The 21,388-nt window shown below is 47.2% G+C and overlaps 1 protein-coding gene across 1 annotated transcript in view; it reads right to left on the bottom strand.

The window, feature by feature from the left end:
* The window catches only part of LOC307252018 (B-cell lymphoma/leukemia 11A-like), a 35,526-nt gene that overhangs the window by 11,414 nt on the left and 2,724 nt on the right, over positions 1 to 21,388 (bottom strand). The window contains 2 exon segments of the mRNA XM_080029547.1: positions 20,339 to 20,674; positions 20,677 to 20,739. Coding sequence (XP_079885673.1) covers positions 20,339 to 20,674; positions 20,677 to 20,739 — 399 coding nt within the window.

The following is a 21,388-nucleotide window of genomic DNA, read 5'->3' as shown; positions in this document are numbered from 1 at the left end:
GCCAGTGTGAACAAGTCTTTTCCTTCCCTCCTACCTTTTTGCCTGAGGGGCTTCATCACTGTAAATAATATTTCCAGGGAAAATGAGACATGCAGAATGGTCAGAGGAAAAAGAGAGGGAGCAAGACAAGTAGAGATACTCATCATTATCCTAATCTCTGTGGGACAGGACTGAAGGTGGTGGGGGGGAGGGGGTTGGGGGTTCCAGCAGATGCACTTGGATCACAGGTATAATATTACATTTTCCATGTTCTGGTGCTCAAGTAAAAATAGTGAACTGGTAAAAAATAAAAAATAAAAATAAGTTACAGCTAATGTTGACCTCTGTTGTTAGTTTGTGAACACGCTCGCAGTAGCGCCAGGAGCTCTGGAGCATGGGCGAATCATTTGGATACCATGTGAACAAGGGCCGTTTTTCAAACATGCGGTTATTTTTCAACCCTGTCCTACCACCTCGGGGGTGAAAGGACCAGGGCATGTGAGCTTGGGCCAAGCATAGCAGCTCGTTATACATACGGGCCCAGAGGCATTGTGGAGGGGGGGACATGGCACTTTGAAACAAGAGGGCCAGTGTGTTGGAGTGTCCCGTGGCCCGGAGCGGTGGAGGCTGAGGGTTTAACACGCGTCCCATCTGCTGTGTGTGTGACTGTGCGCACGGTGGCCGAGTGGTTAAGGCAGCATCAATAGTCGGACTCTTTCTATAGAGCGCGGCATCTCAGGGTCAGACAAAATCCATTTATATCGGAAAACTGAGAAGTGCATGGGTCTTCAGAAGGGGTACCATTGTGTACTTGTGGTGACAAATAAATCAAGGCCGGACACTGGGAAAAAACTGATTCTATCACAAGTTCAGTGTTATTTTGAGGAAAAACAAATCTTGGAACACACATCCTCGATTTACCCTCTTAAATTCCCTGCAATGTCCTTTACTAGTAGGGTCAGAGACGCAATCCCTGATCCTATAATAAGGATACAGCGACTAACAGTGAGACCTCAATGCCCTAAACCCACCACCATGCATTCATCCAACCCTCCATTCCCCCGTTCCATTATTAATGAATCAAAGGGGAAAACTGTGCTGGGCCACTTTTCAACCCAGGCGCTTTCCAAATCCTGATTAAAATTGCAGAGTAGCCTCCTGTTCGGCCCTTGTTCAACCTCATCCAGATTTTCAGACAGACACAGGAAGAGATAGAGCAGAGAGAGGAAGTGGTCGGGTATCCAAATTGAACTCCAAATGTCTTGACACTTGTTGACACTGACACTGTTAACCTATAGAGGCTTCGCGACGACCAGGGCCCCACCTTTACGGCATGCTGTTTTGAAGAAAACGCCCGTCTTTGTTGTGTTGTTGCCAAATGAAATGGGTCGAGGTTGCATCAAAGTTCTTTCCCGAAGACACAAGACTGTACTGTGCATGCCAGAGCAAAGACTGTCAGGGTTAGATGGGGGTGAAGGCGGCCAGTTAATACCTAGCCTACATGTAACGTTTATCATGGATAAGAGTCGGTAAGATGGATGGGCCATATGCTTGGCAATGGCAGGCCACGCTCCACACGATTCTTCATCTCTGAGGCTTGCCGTACCGGATTCCTGCCTACTAATTGAAGACATGTGGTCTGATCGGCCACTATAGCAACGCAAGAGAGGCCGACAAAATGGTGGCTGATAGGATCAAGTGCGGCACAGAAAACTAACACCCAGGGCCTGATTCATCTGTCTCCCATCAGACTGCGAAACCTGCAGTTACATCACTGATGCGTTTGAGACTCCTGTTCAACGCGGCTATTCGTGTCTTTTTCAGTTACATCCTGTGCGCTCCCACACCGTCACTGGCCTGTTAAAAATACAGCATGTGGACCTTTCCGCTTATTATCCCCGGAGGTGTGTCAGGGAACATGCATAGGCCCAAGCAGTAGCGAGCGTGATATTAATTAAGGTAGCCAACCTGTAGGTTCCTTTTGTGCCCAGCTGTAGAGCATAAATCAGGCTTTTAACAAGGCTAGGGCCCTAAGATCTCAAACCGTGCTGGAATGCTACCTGCACAGCCATGCCAAAAATCTGTCTGGGTCTAGGGCTCCTATAGATCACTATGTTTATAAGGGGGGCTATAGCGACCTACCCTGGGGAGGGAGGGAGGGAGGAAGGGAGGGAGGGGGAGCAGAAGCACAGCAATGGACGGTGGCAAAAGAGGGGGTGGGGAGGGGGGCAAGAGCTATTTCTATTGGGTCATCAGGTTTGAGTAAACACGTGTGGTGTTGGTGTGTAATTGAGCAAGTGTGCATGTGTGTGTTGTATGCATGCATGCATATGTGCTGCACCACAACAAATGATCTTGTTTTAAAGAGGACTCTTTATAAGAAGGCAAAGGAAAGCGAGGGAATATAATAAGGCAGAAGGAGCTAATAACAGACGGAGAGATAAAGACGAAGAAGGATGACGGCAGCAGCAACAGGTACAAACTTCTCCAGTGGATCAGGAACACTCAAGGGATCATCAGCAAAAAAAAAAGGAGAAGGAAAAGCCAACAATACATTCCTCCCTCTAGACATAGTTAATACATGTCTTAGAAATATGCTGAAATGAGCAGCTTTTATACGTCGGAAAGCGTCGGTTAAGGAGGATACAGTATGTGCCTTCGGTGACAAAAGGATTTATTCACAGACAGCTGCAGAACAGAACACACACATACGTAAAAGACTGACTGACAGACTGATTGACTGACCGGCTGACTGGCTTGCCGACTCGATGAATGGCAGAGTCAAGTCTTCGTTTTTTTGCACAGGAAAGGTCCATGAACTCACAAATTCCACAACAGGCAGTGGCAAGACATAGCCTACACCTTCTCTCTTTCTCACTCACACACTCACATACGGCTTATACAGCGGCAGGATGCGATTGCACACACGTTTGTGCTCCCTCACTATTATGTAGCCACACAAAAGTGGTCCGAACTCTGCTACAGGCAATGTGTTGAAACAGTACAGCACTATTTTCCAATGCCTACACTCCTTGAAAGCTATACCAGTTAACCAGGCGAACATAAATAAGTCGGTGTGTTTGGATTAATGGCTGATCAGGGGATGGGTATAGAGCTGGTTTCTCAGGCCTATACACTCTGCAGCAGAGATTTATGGGCCAGATGTTTGTGCCATTGCTTGGCTAACAGACTATAAAACTTCATTAACAGTGGGCAACATTAGGAGTCTCAATATAAACGCATCACCAACGTGCTCAAACGTTGCCACGCCGGTGCAAAATGTCAACTCCAAATTATGTGATTAACAAATGTCTTTTCTTATTGGTAAAATGATTGTGCTCCCCTGTACTTTTCCCTTTCTCTCTCTCTCTCTCTCTCTCTGTCTCTCTCTCTCTCTCTCACCTTTTCCTCTTTTTCTTTCCCTCTCCCGTATCACTTATACAATGACAGCCCTGACAGGAATGTCCACTCCCTGCCAACGTGAACACAGGTTCTCAAGATCCACCCCTGTCATTTTGAGTGGGGCTGACAACCCCCTGACGGACACAGGGGTTGCGGGGGCCGTCGACCCCAGCGGACCGCATGTGTTGCATACCGAGAAATGAACTTTGCGCAAGGTCAAACTGTAAAGATCCTATACGCTCATTCCATACATGACCAGCTGATATGGTGTTGGCCCACAGACCTTCCCAGGAGGAGGGGGAGGAGGAGGGGGCTTTGGAGAGAGCTCCAAAGGCTATCTGGTGTACCTTTGACACGGCCGTACAGACATATAAAGACATTAAAAAAATAAGTTTTGTTTGCTCTTAAAACACACAGCCTTTATTGCTCTCGTCCGGTTTCATCACCTTTGCTGTACACAGTGGGGTTATAGCTGATGAAAAGAGGAATTAAGCACCAGTGAGAGAACAAGGATGTTTTTTTTTGTTTTTATCTGAAGAGGAAAGGGGTGTAGTTGAAGGGTGTCAAGAATGGCGTAAAAAGCTGCGGAGAGGTAGAAGAACGGGAAAAAACAAAAGAGCGGTGGACAGCTTTACACTGCAGCACCCCATTCTAGATTACATTAGTGGCAGCTGCTTCCTTTGTGTGGTTTTTATGGCCTGGCCCCAAGAAAAAGCTGCTAAAATTTCATTTAATCTGCCGCAAGAAACTCAAGTGTCTTGTCAGCCATTCAAAACAAAGGGGAGCCTAAAAGCACCCATGCTCTCGGATATCTGAGGCAAATAACGCTAATAATATCTCTCTGCGTGGCCATACAGGCCGACATTTTGTGTAACCAAAGAGGGCTCGCCTGTGCCACCGGTGCATGGGAAACTGGCCCCGCTCTCCAAGTCCAGCTATAGGGCAGGCCCTTAATGGCGGGGTTAGGCAGCCAGACAGTGTCCCCCCTTCATCCCTCCTTCTCTCCCTCTTTATCTCTACCTCCTGTTCATCCTTCCAAGTCATTAGCTTATGTTAATCGCTAAAACTACCAAGAGTGACCCCCAATTTAATTTAGTATGGCACTATGCCTAACAGCAGCAGCAGACAACGCAGCTGCTACAACTGATTTATGAAGGTAAACCAACTGTATGACTGAGCCTATATATTTTATGCTAATCTTTATCAGTTTCTTTTTTTAATTTAAAATGTATGCTTAATACAAAATCATTCATTTGCTCTCCATATACACTGGACAATAAATTGGGTTTTACTGCATCATGTTCAAATGTGCTTTGTAAGAAAAAAAATTACAATTTCTCTAGACGAAGGCTTGCCAAATGACTTTTGACACAAACGTAAGTCCTATGAAATGGCCCGGAGTCTAATAGGATCTAAGTTATAATTAAAACAAGCCAAGCCAAAGAGCGGAAATGCCAGCATGTATCCTTTTAAAAGCAAATGCTATATCTCAACTGCTGACTCGATACGCTGCTCCGAAAAGACCCAGATATCCAAAAGTGAAGACAAAAAAGAAAGAAAAAAAAGCCCCGCTACATTTTTTTTGCTGGCCGCGTTAGCCTGACACGGGGATGGAGCTTTGACAGCAGTGGTAACTGACACAAAGCAGCAGCAGCACAGGCAGACAGGCAGCCGTTAGGCTTCCTTCCTGGGCTTTAGGATTCACAGAGAAACATGTCCACATACGTCCACATACATTTCATTGTGATAAACTGAGGGGGAGGTAGGTGGGGGTGGACGGGGGGGGGGGGGGCTATTTTTCTGTGTGATGCCACTGCTGTAGCTTTAGGCAAGAAGAAGAAGAAGGAGATGCGAGGGGCCCCTTTCCTTTGACCCCTAAGATATTAAGATGGCAGGAGTGAGGAGCATCAGGGGATGGAGGGGTTGAGAGGAGCCAGGGGGAAACAGGCCAAAACAGAGATAAAGATACGGGGATGTGTCTGTCCAAACCTCAGTCTGAACAGGGCAAATCACGAATGACCTAAAGTATAAGCTAGAGACTCTTTGCGTACTGCTCATCCTCTCAGGTTTGACTTAGAATCTGACACCAGTGTGGGAGGATAATGACACTGACGTACGTATGGCCGACACATAAATGGAAGCAGTCGTCAACCTCCTTTCTCCTTCAGCCCCGTTAGACAGACAGCTTTTTCTCTTCACTGTATAATGAACACAAATCTTCTAAATATTGTATTGGGGAATGCATCTGTTGCTACTTGGGGGGCATGCTGAGCTCTTGGTGGTAATGTGCTATGTATCATCAGTGCTACACCTCTTGTTATATAAGCACCAGTGACCATGTGGCTTAGAGCGATTGAATGACGCCGAATAGCTTTAAAGAAAAAACGCATTTTGCTACATTTGGTATAAGAAGGTTAGTTAGCTTTGTTTAGCATAAACACTGGAAACAGAAGAAACATTTAGCCTGACTCAAAAGTAACAAAATGCAACAAATAGCATTTTCAAAACTCACTGATTTACAGGTTGCATCACGTTTGTTTAACAAGGTTAATGCGCTGCACTATTTCATAGCAGGGCGCATTGAATTACCTCATATTTTTAGGTTTAGGACAAACAGAGGAAAAGTATATTTTCCAGAATGTCAAACTATTTGTCTAATCTCTTGCCTCCTCTACCGAGACAGGTCAGTTTAATCAGAAATTGAGCTGATTTTAACTTGCAATGCTCAGAGGGGGCTGTAAAAAGAGCACTTTGAGAGCATTTAATAAAAAAAACCTGCTGGCTCAGATACAAATATGCTAATAGTCGCTCACCCCTTACCTTTTCCATATAAAGCTAGTGTTTACAAAGGGCAACAAACGGGGAAAAAAGGAAAAGAGACAGAAAGGTTCAAAAGAAAAAGCAACACAGAGGCGCAAATGAGGGCTAATGAAGACATACCAAGCTGTAGTGGGGGAGATGGGAGATGGGCAAATTAACCTTTTTAATTGGAGAGTGGTAGTCCTCTTTGGACCCTGCAGTTGGATCCAGAGTGCTGACAGATGATGAGAGGGAAATGGCTGGCCTATTACAGGCAATCTGGCCCCGCAACTTGGCAGAGGACAGCAGTACCAGAGCCTGGGGAGGACGGGGCATGTCCAGCATGGAAAGCATTCCCTGCCAGACCGCTCGCTGGCAGGGAAGAGCTCGCCTCAATAAAGGTATATATACAGAATGGTTATCTTGGCACTTTGAACTACGGGGTAAAGGCTTGTCTTATGGGAGTCTGCTTTCTTTGGTCTGATAACCAAATACTACCTGGTCAAGAATAAAAGGAGAAGTGCTTTGGTTTTAATGAAAGCACCAGAGAACCAGTCTGACCAGTGTGAGAGAGGAGAAGCGCCGAGGAGGGAGGGAGGGAGGTTTGGGTGAAGAAATGCACACCGAAAAATTCACACCCCATTTGGGTTCACTCGACTTTGTACTCAGGCACGCTGCACGCACCCTCATTTTTTTTAGACCCGATACATCTGCCCAGTGTTCACAGAGGAGCCAGATGCAAGAGAAAGACATCAGAGAGGATCACTTCCTGTGTGTGTGTGTGTGTGTGTGTGTGCGTGCGTGCGTGCGTGCGTGTGTGTGTGTGTGCGTGCGTGCGTGCGAATGCGGTGAGCCGTGTTTGTGTCTGGGGATACAAGAAAAACAAACAGCAAGGTCAGAAGAGGCTGGAGTCTGTCCAAGCGATAGATAGCCTCTTCTTAACAGGACCGCAGGCCTGTTTTAATACTCGGCCCTAGGGGAGACACCATGGATTTAGACAGGAGCCTTAGGTGGGATTTCATATTGAATATAGAGGCCCTTAAACTCCTAAAGCTACCAGTATTTTCCCAAGCGTAAGACTTTACACCTGACATATGAAAGACACTTATAAGTGAACTGTGCAAATGAATTAATTGTCAAAGACAAAAGTATAATGTTGTATGCTAGACTGTTAACCATGCCATGACAGGTCAGAAAAGTGCTTCTGTAGTTTAAACCTTTCATTATAACAGCCAGCGTATTAAACATTGCTGGGTTTAATCATGCCCATAAACACAGTTCATTGGATGGGATGGCCATTGAGGGATCGTATCGGTTAGGGGTGGGCTGGATCTAAGCTCTACTAGAATAAACGGCAACTATCTCCTTCATTGTGTGATTGTCCAGCAGACAGTTGAAGTAAACATAATCCTGACGCCTGGTCTTTAATGCTGACCCCAATAGCCAGACGTCCATGGGCATCTCTAGGTCATCACCACTGAGACAAAGGCTCACCAGTCCTCACCTCTGTTCTTCCTCTATCTCCCTCCCTTCCCCCTTGTCCCTGTTTGTTTGTCCATCTCTCAAAGCATACCGTCTCTTCTTCTGTCTTTCTCTATCTTTGTCCATCTTAATGCATTCGAATATATTTTGAACAGGGCACACGCAACATGGCAGACCACACATGCTCGCTTGTAGTCATATCATGCAAAAGCCATTAGCGGGATGCTACATGTAGCTGAGTCCATGAAGTCTCTCACTCTTCACATGCATGCCCATGTGCGTGCACACACACACCCACACAGCGCCCCCCTTCATCAGCATCCACTGTCTGCATCTCACACACACACACAGTGTTGCTTGCAAATTCCTCGTCCACTCTCTCCTTCTTTGTATCAGTCTGTCTCCCGGCACACACACACACACACACACACACACACACACACACACACACACACACACACACGCACACACACACACACACACACACACACACACACACACACACACACACACACACACACCAGACACATGGCCGAAGAGAGCAGACTACCATCTGGGAGTAGTGGCCGGCTTTGTCTGGGGGGGTGAAAGCGCTAACACGACCCCCCTTCTACACACACATACACACACACACACACACACGTGAACCATACACACAACCCTTGCAACGGCCCCCGTCGCCCTCCCCATCCAACTGCTCTAAGTGTGAGAGCTCTTCTCATACAATCTGCACATATACATATGCAAATTTGCAGGGGGGCATTATAAAAACAGCAATAATCACACGCACATACACAGACACACACACACACATTCACACAATCACAAGCGAGATATTTAGTTGGCGTGGGCTCCAAAGTAGCAAACGCAAGACTTTTGGAAAAGGAAAACGTGTTTCTGAGAAATAGAGCAAGAGCTGGAAGGCTGTGAGAAGAGAGCACATAAAGAGGGAAGATGAAAAGAAGGACCTTCTTTATAAATAACAAATTAATGTGAGCCTGTGTGAAATACATGCAAATGGGATTGCATGCATTTACATGGAGACACACATAAACACACACAAACACACACGCACACAGAGACACGCAAACATATATTATCCATGTTCGCCCTGCAGCACGCATGTGATAAATTTATACATAAAAGTCCCTCGATCATTTGACACAAGATGTATCACAACCATCCTTAGATTCCACATCACACGGGAGTGGGAGGCGCTCACAGACAATAACCATGACGGAACAAGACATCATTTGATGTAGGTCGCATTAGACATCCAGTTATTTCTATAAGCAATCCAAGACAACTTTTGATATTTAACACCTTTCGATGTCCGGCCCTATTCCAATGCACCAATGATGAGACATTCGTCACGCTTACATTCCTGAATGTACACCACCAAACTTCAAAGAATCAAAGACATTAATAATGTGAAGATATCCGACACTAGAGGAATCAACTTCTCCGTGGCCGCACATTAACATGAAGCCTTTTGTCTAGCGTCCATTTGTCATAATCGAAGACACCACGGCCCTGAGCGAGGGTAGAGAGATAGAGGGAGATAGAGAGAGCGAGGGAGGGAGGGAGGGAGGGAGAGAGAGAAAGACACCTGCAAGGGTAGCTGGGAAACCTAATCCACTCCCTTTCCTTACATAAACTTCATCCTATGGATTCACACATAACCTTTCACACAAGTTTCACACTGTTTTAACAAAACCACTTTTCTCACCTCAGCAGCGTACATTTGCTTTAGTCATTATCAAACCCCCACCCTCCCCCCCACCACCCCCCTTCTCCCCCATCGACTTGAGATTGTAACCATGTGCACGTCCAAAACTGTAAACATTCAAATCAATCACGCTAAAACAATTTATTCAAGATGACAATCCTGCAGCGATAAACTCTCGCTTTTCCCTCGACATTCCTCAGATGCTCCCGATGTGACGGAGCCGTCTGATCTGCCATCTCCAGGCAGAGTGTGTGTGTGTGCGATGCTGGAAGCATCTGAAGTGCAATGGCCAACAGCCTGCTCTCAAAACTCCAGGGACGCATCCCGGTCGTAATTAGGAGAGGAGCTGTGTCCATATTTTATGGCCACACAAACACGTTTCTCAGACACGATTTTCCATTACCGTCACATAGGAGGTATGGATAATAGTGCATATTTGTGCATGTGACACAAATAAAAAGGTTTCTCGTCCATTATGTACATCTTCCATATCGAATTCTCTCCCCCACCAGCTTTCACCACTCTCATGTTTGCAGTAATGTTTTCAGTACACAATAGCCGCTGCGGTGTTCGGCTCATGTTGCCCCATCAAGAGGAGAGCACCAACAACAACCAAACACTTTAAACCCTACTCTTCCCACCCTGTTTACGACCGGATCTCTTCCTCTCTCACTTTGTTCCCACGCTCCCCTCGCTACTTTGCTCTCTCCCTCTCTCCCCCTGCATTGTCCTGTGCCCTCAGGTTAGAGGTTCTCTCTGTTTCCTCCTCGGAAAAAAGGCTTAGAAAAAAAGAGGAGGAGAGAGAGAGAGAGAGGGAGAGGAGGGCAGGGCGACAAGGCCTGTCCGTCTGCCTCCTTCGGCCTGGCTGGCTGGCTGGCTGGCTGGCTGGCTGGCTGGCTGGCTGGCTAACCGGTCTGAACTGGTTCTTGACATAGGTGAAGCCGAGACGTGTCCTCTTTCGCCTCTGGACATAAACGAACCATGGTGGCATTCCATCCCCAGTCAGCAGGTACCGAGGGGTGTGTGCATCCATGTGTGTGTCTAGCATGTGTACGTATGTGTGTGTGTGTGTGTGTGTGTGTGTGTGTGTGTGTGTGTGTGTGTGTGTGTGTGTGTGTGTGTGTGTGTGTGTGTGTGTGTGTGTGTGTGTGTGTGTGTGTGTGCGTGTGTGCCTGTCTCCCAAGACCTTTGAGGCCTGGACCATTGCCAAGTTCATCTGTTAATGGACAGCTACGAGGAAAGCTGCCCCATCCCCCCCACCCTCTCTCTGTGCCTGCTCGCGACCCCCCCTTAACCTCCCCAACCCCCAGCCAGGGCCTGCCCAGATACAGCCAGGCCCTCACTCTCCCCTCTCCCTCCTCCTCCTCCTCCACTCCCTTTCTCTCCCTTCCTCTGAAAGCTATATCATTCCCTTTCTCCTCCTCCTCCTCACTGCCCCCCACCCCCCCAACACTGTGCTTCTCCTATTCAAGATAAACAGAGTGCTTCAAGTTCAGGGGACACCCTGGGACCCTTTAACAAAGCCATCTATCATGCTGTCTGCCCGAGACTCTTTTGGCCATAGCGGGCTTTGCTGCTGCTGCTGCTTCTGCTGCTACGTCTCTCAATCTTTATGTGTGTTTGTGTGTGTGTGTGTGTGTGTGTGTGTGTGTGTGTGTGTGTGTGTGCTCTCTCCTACCTATCTAACAGGAGCATGTGTATGTGTGTGTGTGTGTGTGTTTGGTTTTGAGTGTGAACGTACACAGGCAGGACAGGCTGGACATAGAACAGCACGCGAGGCCGCTAACCCTGACTATGCGGCTAAACTTGCTCCAGCCGATTCCCCGAGCCGCCGGACAATTTCTCCATTGTGTTTGCGGCCCCCTCCCGGCCCCCTCCAAGACCAGAGTAAAGACAGACCCCCTCTACCCCCCCCTCCCCTCACCCCACCTCACCCCTCCCCTGCTTTGCCAATGCCCCCCCCCCCCCACCCAATTTCTCCTGTTAAAGCGAGAGCAACTCACGCCAAGAGGAACGTATAGGCCACTTTCTCCCCACACCTCGGAGACGGACTCCGCTGACCCCCTCTCCCCGTTCCCCCCTGAAGTCAAACTGCGGGACGATTAACCAAACTGTCAGCAGCTTAATAGTCTGGGAATAAGAGACTGACAGTGTAGGCCCAGGAGCTGTGCGTAAACACTATGGAGATTATGAATGGTGCACGAGAGAGAGAGAGAGAGAGAGAGAGAGAGAGAGAGAGAGAGAGAACCCCCTTTTATACACGGATCCTGCAACATTTATGGGTTTAATTATCTAGGTAGCTTTTTTTTTAGCCGACATTCAAGCACAGATCTGCGATATGGAAATATTCAATGGCAGGTGTTTTCCCATGCGGTGTGGTATTCCATGCATTATTTTCGTCTCATTACTGTGGAGGGGGGCGGGGGGGGGGGGGGGGGCCAGAACATGAAACGGCAGCAAGTAGGGAAACAAGAAATACACAGCAGAAGAAGAGCATGGTGAATTCTCCCACAGGTAGACTAAATGATAATCTGTTGCCAGGTGTCTATGCACACGTACTAGGATTCTGATACAACAGCCCTACAATAAAACATCACATTTGTGGTGAGAAGTGAGATTAATTGTTCAATATCACATGATAAAGTATAGCGCTCTTTTACTTATTAGAACACCTGTAAAGCGGAGGGACACAAACGGTTAAAAGTCCCAGAGCTGTTGTACTGTATATCAGCACTATTGGAATGCCTCTCGTCCAATCAAATTACTCGGTCGGAACTAACTAATAGTATAATTAGTTGTTCTCCCTGCTTTATATCAATGAGGGGAGACTCCATGCAGAGGTTATTCAGCAATTTAACCATGATAGATGCATTTTTGGGGACTACTTGGAAATATCTTTGTTCCTGTGCTGTCTGTAGTTAATTTGGCATTCAATGTCTATATTATGTTTGTGTATTATTTAGTGTCTTTGTTTCCACTCCATCAATGAGGAAATATTTCCACAAAATGCTACTGTGCAGGTTGAGGTGCATGTACTGTAGTTAGTGGGCCAGCGATGTGTTGACATCACAATCTCACAAGGTCCCACAAACACTCACACACAGTTTCCATCTCTCCTCCTGCCTCTTTCATTCCCTTTCTTCCTCTCTTTTTCCTGCTTGTCCCCATGTCCCTCTCCGGCCCAGCAGCTGCTGTCCTCTCCAGCCACCTAGAGAGAGGGAGGGCGAGAGGGGGGTCCAGGCCTGACTGTTCTAGAGCGCTAAATTATCCATTAGATGTTATCAAGTTGTAGCGGGGCGATGCCATTCTGCTAGGAGCCATAAATCTTTCATGCATCCCGGGCATGGCGTGCATTGGGATGCACTGCCAGAACCTCCCCAGCACTCCCAACCTCCTCCAACTCAACCGAATTGTACACAGTCGGGCGGACATCCGCGTACACAGTCAAAAAATACACATGCTGACACGAATGCAGCCAGGTACACGCTCTTGCACTCAAGCTCTGCGGAAACTAGGCTTGTTTAGGGAACAGCCATTTCTACAGGTCTGGCCTTGCGTCTTTCTTCCCCCTCTGGCTCACCCCGATCTGCTCCCTAAACAAAACTAACATTTTGAGCCCAAGCATCAAAATGTAAGCCGCCTAAACCGTGTCTCTCAACCCATCAAACCATCTTCCCTTTGCACGCTCTCACTTTTTTCTCTCTCTCCTCCTCCTCAGCACTCCCTCTCTCCCTCCTTCTGCTACTTGCAGTGGCCTGGCAGGCAGGCAGGGCAGACTTGTTCAGAATGCGCTCCGGTAATGGGCTAATCAAAAATGCAAAACAATTGGCAATTACCGCGCGGGGCTCTAATGGTCATTAGAATTTACAACAAGGTAATGAACTGAGAGTCAGCTCAGTCCATGCATATTCATAAAGCAATCAGGCCTTTGAAGATTAAAGAAGCGCTTCAAATTTAAATGAGGGCGCCAGCATGTTATCAGTGAGATTCAGCCTGCAAAAGTAAAGGGTGCCTGGGACAGGAGTGTGCACTTGCGAGCGTGTGTTTACGTGTGTGTCTGTGTGCGATGAGGGTTGGGGGTCAGTTGGGCGTGGGGGATGGAGTGTAGGTGTGTGTGTGTGCGTGTGTGTGTTTGTGCATGCATACTTGCATTAATGATGACGCTTTGTGTCGTTTGGAATGGTGTGCCAACTCGTGCGTGCAAGCTTTTGTGCAAAGCGGACTACGAAACACAAATACCACCATATAGCCTAAAGTGATTCTAATAACCAAATTAACACTCTCTTAAAAAATGAATGAGGCCCCTATCTGCTGATCATCGTTTTTAAAAGACATGGGATTTGAATTCAAGATCAAATGTACAGTTAACTTGCGCTGTTACGAGGCAATGAGCTTTTGAACACAACACCCCCCAAGGAATACAGCTACCTAATAGAGTACATTTATGGAAAAAAAGTGCAGTGGCAGACCTGGTTGGCCTGCACATGTACATGCTGAAGCACTCTTAAGATTGTTCACACACACACACACACACACACAGAGGGCTGTGAGTTTTCACAAGTGTGCCGTCAGACACAAGGGGCCCCCTCTGTCCTGTATCTCTCTGGGCTGAGATAAGGCTGGCGGGACACACAGCTGTAGACGACCACCCACCCACATACAAAAGGTACAAATAGACTTGCACACACCCATACACACACACAGCGTCACACAGACAGGCAGGCCAAGCCCAGTGCTGGGACCTGCAGAGAGACAGATAGTGGAGGAAGAAACACCAGAGAAAGACAGATAGTGACCCAGGATCAGCGGGTTCAGACTAACATCACGTCCTCGTCCTCCTGCTACTCTCCCATGGCCTCAGCTTTATCACCATGGGTGTGACAAAGACAAAGCAATGGTCCTGTAGTTCCACAGCTTTAAGAGCCACAGTCACAACAAGAACAGCACAGCAGGTTGAGCTGACATACTGCATAGTAGAAGTGATAAGGGATGAGATAAAGTATGGGACGCCCACACAAATAAATCAAATCTGGATCAGTTTCTGTCAGTGACTTAAATTAAGGGAACTGGGTTAAGTTTTGAGAATCAAATCAGTTTGTATTTCTATAGCCCAATATCACAAATAGCCATTTGCCTCATGCAGTGGGCTTCACAGTCCGTATACACAATATGACAGCCTCTGCCCTTCAAGGGCTCGAATGAGGAAAACTCCCAGTAAAAAAAAAAACTTGAACAGGGAAACATGTTGAGAGACATCGGAGCCCTCTCCCAGAAAATATCAAAAATATGTAAATTACCTGAAAATCTCCATTCCCATTCTAACCCCCAAACTAACCTGCCTTCTTCCTCAAATACCCACTGCTGTCCTTGTTTTGCTCTCATCTGCCACTTCCTGAGCTGCAGCTGTATCAAAGACACTTTTTCTTTTCTTTGTTTCTGTTCTGTCTAAAAATAAAGTCATTAACCTGCAGGTGGTGAAGCCGGCGGCTGGTGTGACAGGCCCTGACGCTGTCAGCTGACCCCTGGCCCTGTGATGTGACTGCCTGCCACGCTATTGACAGGACAGCCGCACGACGCGCTTATTTCTGACAATACTGCGTGACGCGGCTGTGGACAAACAAGGTTGTTACTGCCGTATGGCTTCGTTTGACAGTAGGTAGAGGGGATAGAAAGAAGCGGGGAATGTTTGTGTGCATTTTTGTGTGTGTGTCTGTGTGCGTCTGTGTGTGTCTGTGTGTGTGTGTCTGTGTGTGTGTGTCTGTGTGTGTCTGTGTGTGTTTGTGCCAAATCTGCGAGACGAAGAATGAGCCCTAGAGTGGATGTTGGAAGCCTTTAAGAGGTGCAGACACACTAATGTAGCCAAAATGTAGAGTTTCCAGTCCCTCGAGACCAACTACTGGAGCGATGCAGGGAGAGAGAGAGGGAGAGAAACAGAGAGAGAGACACAAAAAGGAAAGAGAGAGGGAGAGAAACAGAGAGAGAGACACAAAAAGGAAAGAGAGAGGGAAAACGGAGGGTTGGGTGGTTGAAATAAGTATCATATGTTTCTGACAGATCTCATCAACATGATTGCACATCATGGGGCCTCTGCTTCACAGGAGGGGGCAAACACTGTACTGTACTGTGTGTGTGTGTGTGTGTGTGTGTGTGTGTGTGTGTGTGTGTGTGTGTGTGTGTGTGTGTGTGTGTGTGTGTGTGTGTGTGTGTGTGTGTGTGTGTGTGTGTGTGTGTGTGTGTCTGTAGGCGCATGTAAAGGGGGTGGAGTGCATTGTTGTGTAGTTAAAACAGGTGTGTGTCTGTGTACATTTGTGGCTGGGTAAGGGGTGGGTGAACGCATTTGTGTGTGTGTGTGTGTGTGTGTGTGTGTGTGTGTGTGTGTGTGTGTGTGTGTGTGTGTGTGTGTGTGTGTGTGTGTGTGTGTGTGTGTGTGTGTGTGTGTGTGTGAATGTTTGTGTGTGTATGCATACTTGAGAACTAGCCTCCACCTGAATGGCCTGAGGCTGTGGTACCGGAGTTGTTAGAAGACAAACAGAGACACAGGAAGTCCAAGCCAGGAGCCCTGAGGACAGCACACACACATACCTACTCTTAAGTACACACACATACTACTGCTGCCAGTCACACACATAGCAGCCAATTCACCGTTAGGGCTGCTTCCTAAACCCACAAAACATTTCTCTGACACACAGATACACCTCCTCTACCTCCCTCTTACACACACACACACACACACACACACACACACATTTAGGCCCAGCCCGTCCCTCAGGCCCTGCGCTGTTTGCCAAGTCTGGCCTGGCATGGGCCACAGAGGGGTGTCCTCAGGCGAGGCTTGCCAAGTCAAAGACCCTTTCATGTTCAGCCTGCAAGCCCAAAGTAGTAAAGCTTTAACAAACAGCCCGACACACACACACACACACACACACACACACACACACACTTTTTCTCTCTCTCCCACACACACGTAAAGCTATAAACAGTTTAAGTGGTCAAAACCACATTCATACACGCACACGTGCACACGTATGCACATACATTAGTCTATTCCGCACCCACACTCTAGATGTAAACATCCACTAGACATCAGCACTTGAAAGCAGCCAGGGCCGGTAACACTCAATCCTACAACAAAGGCTGACGAATCTCCAACAACATTTGCGGGTGTTTAGAGCTTGGCTTCAGAATACAAAAAATGTCCCCTATGAAATATTTGTCCTAAAAACCCAGTCCTGTTCACCTTCATTAAAACTTAGTGGAGCCTATATCCAAAAATAGTACCGATTGTATCGGCGCCCAGGGCCACTGTAGGATCAAATTAGAATCATTTTTTTTACAGACAACAGAGTTCTTATGGCGAAAAATATTCGCCGGTGTCCAGTAATTAGAATAGCATGCATCTCTGCCTTTTCACTATCAATTAAAGTGATCACCGAAACAAAGGCGCGCACCGCATGTGAACTTGCAAAGTGGCCTGCATGCACGCATTCACACTGGCCACAGGAAAGAGATATCGCCACTAAGGAACCGCTCACCCCCACCTCACAGACACACACACACACACACACACACACACACACACACACACACACACACACACACCCACACCCACACACACACACTCACACACACACACACACTCTCTCTCACTGCCCAGCCCCCCCCCCCCCCCCCAGTTCTGCCTAACAGATACCCAGTGTGTATATGTGTGCTTATGAGAGGGGTGTGGGGGCAGGCTGGTGGTTTGGAGAAAGGTGGCACCGTGCCAATACAGAGCCTGCTAAATACCTTTGTCTGTACTACACACAGGGACAAACAGGACAGGCAAGCTGCTGCGGGAAGACACACTGCAGCAGCCACAGAGAGGTGTTACAAGAAAAAGCGCTCGGTTGTTAGAATGTCTTCCCCCTCACGGAGGAAAACAGGGGAAAAAGGTGGCCGCCATAATTAACTCAGTATCGATTCAGACTCCAGGATTACAATAGGGGCAGTGCGCTGGAAAGAGGCATAAGTGTGAGATGGTGGTGGGTTTTGAGCGGCTACAATGGCCTCATTAACACACATGGCTACACGGGTGAGAATGCGTGAGGTGCAAATGCTGCAGGGTGAATAATTACAGGCCACACTAATGTAGCTATTTGAGTAAAAAAATAAAAAATAAAAAATGTGCTACCACACTCATAAAATGTGACAAACAATTTGTAAAAATACTAATTATGCTATATAGGACATGATGAAGCTTATATAGAGCAGTGCCGTTATGCATACTAAATCAAAACAATGAGAAGCGTGTTGCTCCAATTACTCAATGCAGGAGTACCAGACGATAATGCATTGCACTGATAACTAACATCATAAACAATTAAAGTGAATGTAAATTAATAAAAATATGAATCCACTTCACCAGCATGCCTCATTATATCATGTTAAAAATTAATCCAGTTTTTACACTATACACAGCAGTGGCGTTAGTTTGTGTGAGAAACGGTCAATCTGCTCTCGTTTCTTTTTTTCTGGGCCATCCATAATCTGGAGACAAGCTCCGGTGTCCCTATGCATATCTTAAATTGTTTATCATGCAAATGATGGCACGCAGGCTGCTCCTGCCCTCTCTCTAACGGCCCACAGACCCAGACTAGCAGAGCCCGGCCCCAGCTGCAGCCGTGAGACTCCCAGACGGCGTCAGCTGTCCAAAAAAGACAGAGACATAGAAATACACAGCTATATCTCCGGCCCTGGCTGTATCAGAGACAAATGCCCACATAGCCCTCCCCCCCACACTCCCCCACCACCTACAACTACAACAATCCTAGTCCACTCGCCTGACCCGAGACAGTTTTTGTCCTGCATGGGCTGCGGTCTGTAGAGAAATCCATCTGCGTCAAATGACATTTCAGAAGCAGGGTGTGTGGAGTGGAGGGGCTCACATTCATTTGAGTGCATGCAGTGCTTTAACATAGCCTTTAATACACTCCCCTGGAATGGACTGGACATTAAAGCCAGTGTGGCAAAGGTAAAGAGTGTGTAGGGGGGACAGTATGTATTGAGATCCCTCCCTCCTCTTCAGTGTCAGCCTTTAACTGAGCGGGGGTCAAAGAACATGGCAGCTAGCATATGGGCTATGGGTTGGTGCGCTGGCACTGCCACTCTGGATCCATCAATCTTACACACAGAAAACAGAGGCGGTGCGATGCTCGCTTTTATGCATATGTGACTGATGTGTGGTCTATTCTGTGCAATGGCTGCATCGTGGCTGGGTTTTTTTCCCCCAAAAAAATGTTGTGGGTTTATCCTTATCTTTAATCTGTAATCTAGACCTCACACATTCCTGTTTTCATTCCCTTTCTTAGATGTTCTACAGAATTAAAATGTTATAATAGGGTAATAACACACTGCGATGAGGTGTGACAACAGCACACGACCTCATCCCACACACAACCACATTAATCCATTCATTACAACACAGAGCAAAGCCTGAATGTTACACAGTGCCAAGAGACATGAGGCCTATAAATAAAGCTCTGCTCACAATGCTAGTGACCTTATGATATCATGTGAACTGCACTGCATGATGATCCAAATGCGCAAAGAAAAGAATGTTCGAACATCTGACAGGGCCAAGAGGCATGTTGGCTGTGTGTGTGTGTGTGTGTGTGTGTGTGTGTGTGTGTGTGTGTGTGTGTGTGTGTGTGTGTGTGTGTGTGTGTGTGTGTGTGTGTGTGTGTGTGTGTGTGTGTGTGTGTGTTTGTGAGGATGTATGTGCACAATGTCCTTTTGGGTGTGTGTTCACACACACAGGGCAGATGTTCAGCAAACAGCACACTAATGAACAGTGGTCATTCTGTGTGACAGTGGGCTAACTACATAACAGTAGTCCATTTACAATGCTAACTGCAACGCAGCAGTTCTGACTAATACAGTACAGTAGAGCACATTATTGAGTACATTTAGCCTGAATTGGCTTTAAATTGAATCCCAACTGTGCAAACAATCAGCCAGATCTGGACCACGATTTCATCTGTTAAAGGAAATTAATAAACATTGAAATGGGCCAGTCAAAATCAAAGCCCACTCTGTAAAACCAGTCATGAGGGACCCACGCTTGTTTGCACAGCAACTCGTGTTTTCACTACAGCCTCATTTAGCGCCGATGGACAAACAACAAACCAGCCGCCTCAAGAAGTCCTTAATTGCTCAAATCAAGCAAAACACTAGACAATTAGTGGCTGCACAGTTCCTCAAATAAACGCATCTTCCTTGACAGTTCTGCATAATTACGTTCTTTTTTCTATCTCTTAATTTTAGCTTGAGAGTGAGCCTTCGCAGGCACATATTTGAGGCAAGGAGAGATATGGCAGCGTAATACGTCAGGGAGGGAGAAAGATACATCTCTCGCCACCACATGAGAGAGAATGCCGAGGCCACAGGATCCGAGCACATCTGTGATGCAGCAACACACCAAGAGAAATCCATCTTTTTTTCCCCTCTCTCTCTCTCTCTCTCTTTCTCTCTTTATTTCTCACTCGCTTTTCATAATCTGTCTCTTTGTCTGTCTATCTGTGTGTGTGTGTCTTTTTTTTCACTCCCTGTAAACGTTTCCGTTCCTCACAATGGCTTTTCAGTGCGGCCTGGTTCTTCATGTGGGGTTCGCGGCTCGCTCTGTGCTGAGAGGAGATTCACAGCTCCATAAATACAGCGGACACATATTTCACACTCGGATTATGTAGATTGGATTCATCCCCATACCACCTGAAGCCAAAGCCAGAAAACCTGAGAAAGCATTTTGTTCCCCTTTTTAAAAAAAAAAGTAAACTCTGTGTGAACCTTTCGGACAATGTTCACACACTCCACAACCGTTAAGACCTTAAAGAACTCTCCCTTCCAACACCTTCTTGTTCATTTGTTTACTGTTGCGTGTCAGCCATCTTTAAGCTCCCTCTTTGTGTTTACCTGTGATATGCTCCTGCTTGGGGATTATTCCTTGCAAGGGTGCAGTTAAACAATCCTGGTCCCGCGGTGACACCTGGACTGCCACCTCCACAGGCCGGTACACCCTGCTGCGGGGGTGCTGATGGTGGCTGCGCGAGTGTGGGGAGGAGGTGGAGAGTGGGGAGTCCAGCGGGGAGGACGGAGGCCTGTCCAGGGGTTTGTCCGTACACAGGCCTCCGTGGCACTGCCTCCGCTTGTGTTCAATGAACAGCAGGATGTCCGCCAACGGGAAGCGAGAGTGGCACTGCCCGCAGGTCAGCAGGTCCTGGTCCCCTTTGAGGGGCTCGCCGTGAGCCAGCCCCCAGCCTGGGGACAGTCCTGAGAGTCTTCTTCTGCTGCTAAAACACCTGACAGAGGCTCAGCTGGACAGGGCAGGAGGGAGAGAAGAAGAAGAAAAAAAAAAGATGGATTGTTAGACATAGTTCAGTGAGAGGTAGTGATTTTGTTGGAGCTGGTAAACAACTGTGTAAGGAGAGGAAAAGGACAACTACTTTGCATTGCTGTCCCACAATGTGCAGATGTATCTACAGGAATAAGGTCAGGTTGTAATGTGTATAGAAAAGAAAGAGAGAAAGAAAGAAAGAAAGAGAGCACACAGACTACTTCGATAAGGACTGACATGTGCAGCTTGCAGGCAGACAGGCAGACAGGCAGACAGGCAGGCAGCAGCCGAACGATTAAGTTGCTTGACCCTCTTTATTGTGCTGCCAATCTCGCTTTTTTAATGAACCTAACACCTCGGAGAATCAAAAAATAGATTCTAATTTGAGTTCAAGATGATTGGACCCCATTTCGTTAAAAGTGCTGGGGATCTCGTGAACCAAGGTTAGACATTGAGGGGTTGGATGTGGAGTAGGTCCCTGAAGTACCCACAGAGAGGGAGAGAGGAGAGGAGAGAGAGGAGAGGAGAGAGAGGAGAGGAGAGGAGAGGAGAGGAGAGAATAGGAGAGGAGAGGAAAAAGAGAGAGAGAGAGAGAGAGAGAGAGAGAGAGAGAGAGAGAGAGAGAGGGG

This window comes from Ammodytes marinus (assembly GCF_949987685.1).
Source record: "Ammodytes marinus genome assembly, chromosome: 6".
In the NCBI taxonomy this organism is placed as follows: domain Eukaryota; kingdom Metazoa; phylum Chordata; class Actinopteri; order Uranoscopiformes; family Ammodytidae; genus Ammodytes; species Ammodytes marinus.
The sequence above is the reverse complement of the archived record's forward strand: the minus strand, read 5'-3'. Positions and strand labels throughout refer to the sequence as shown.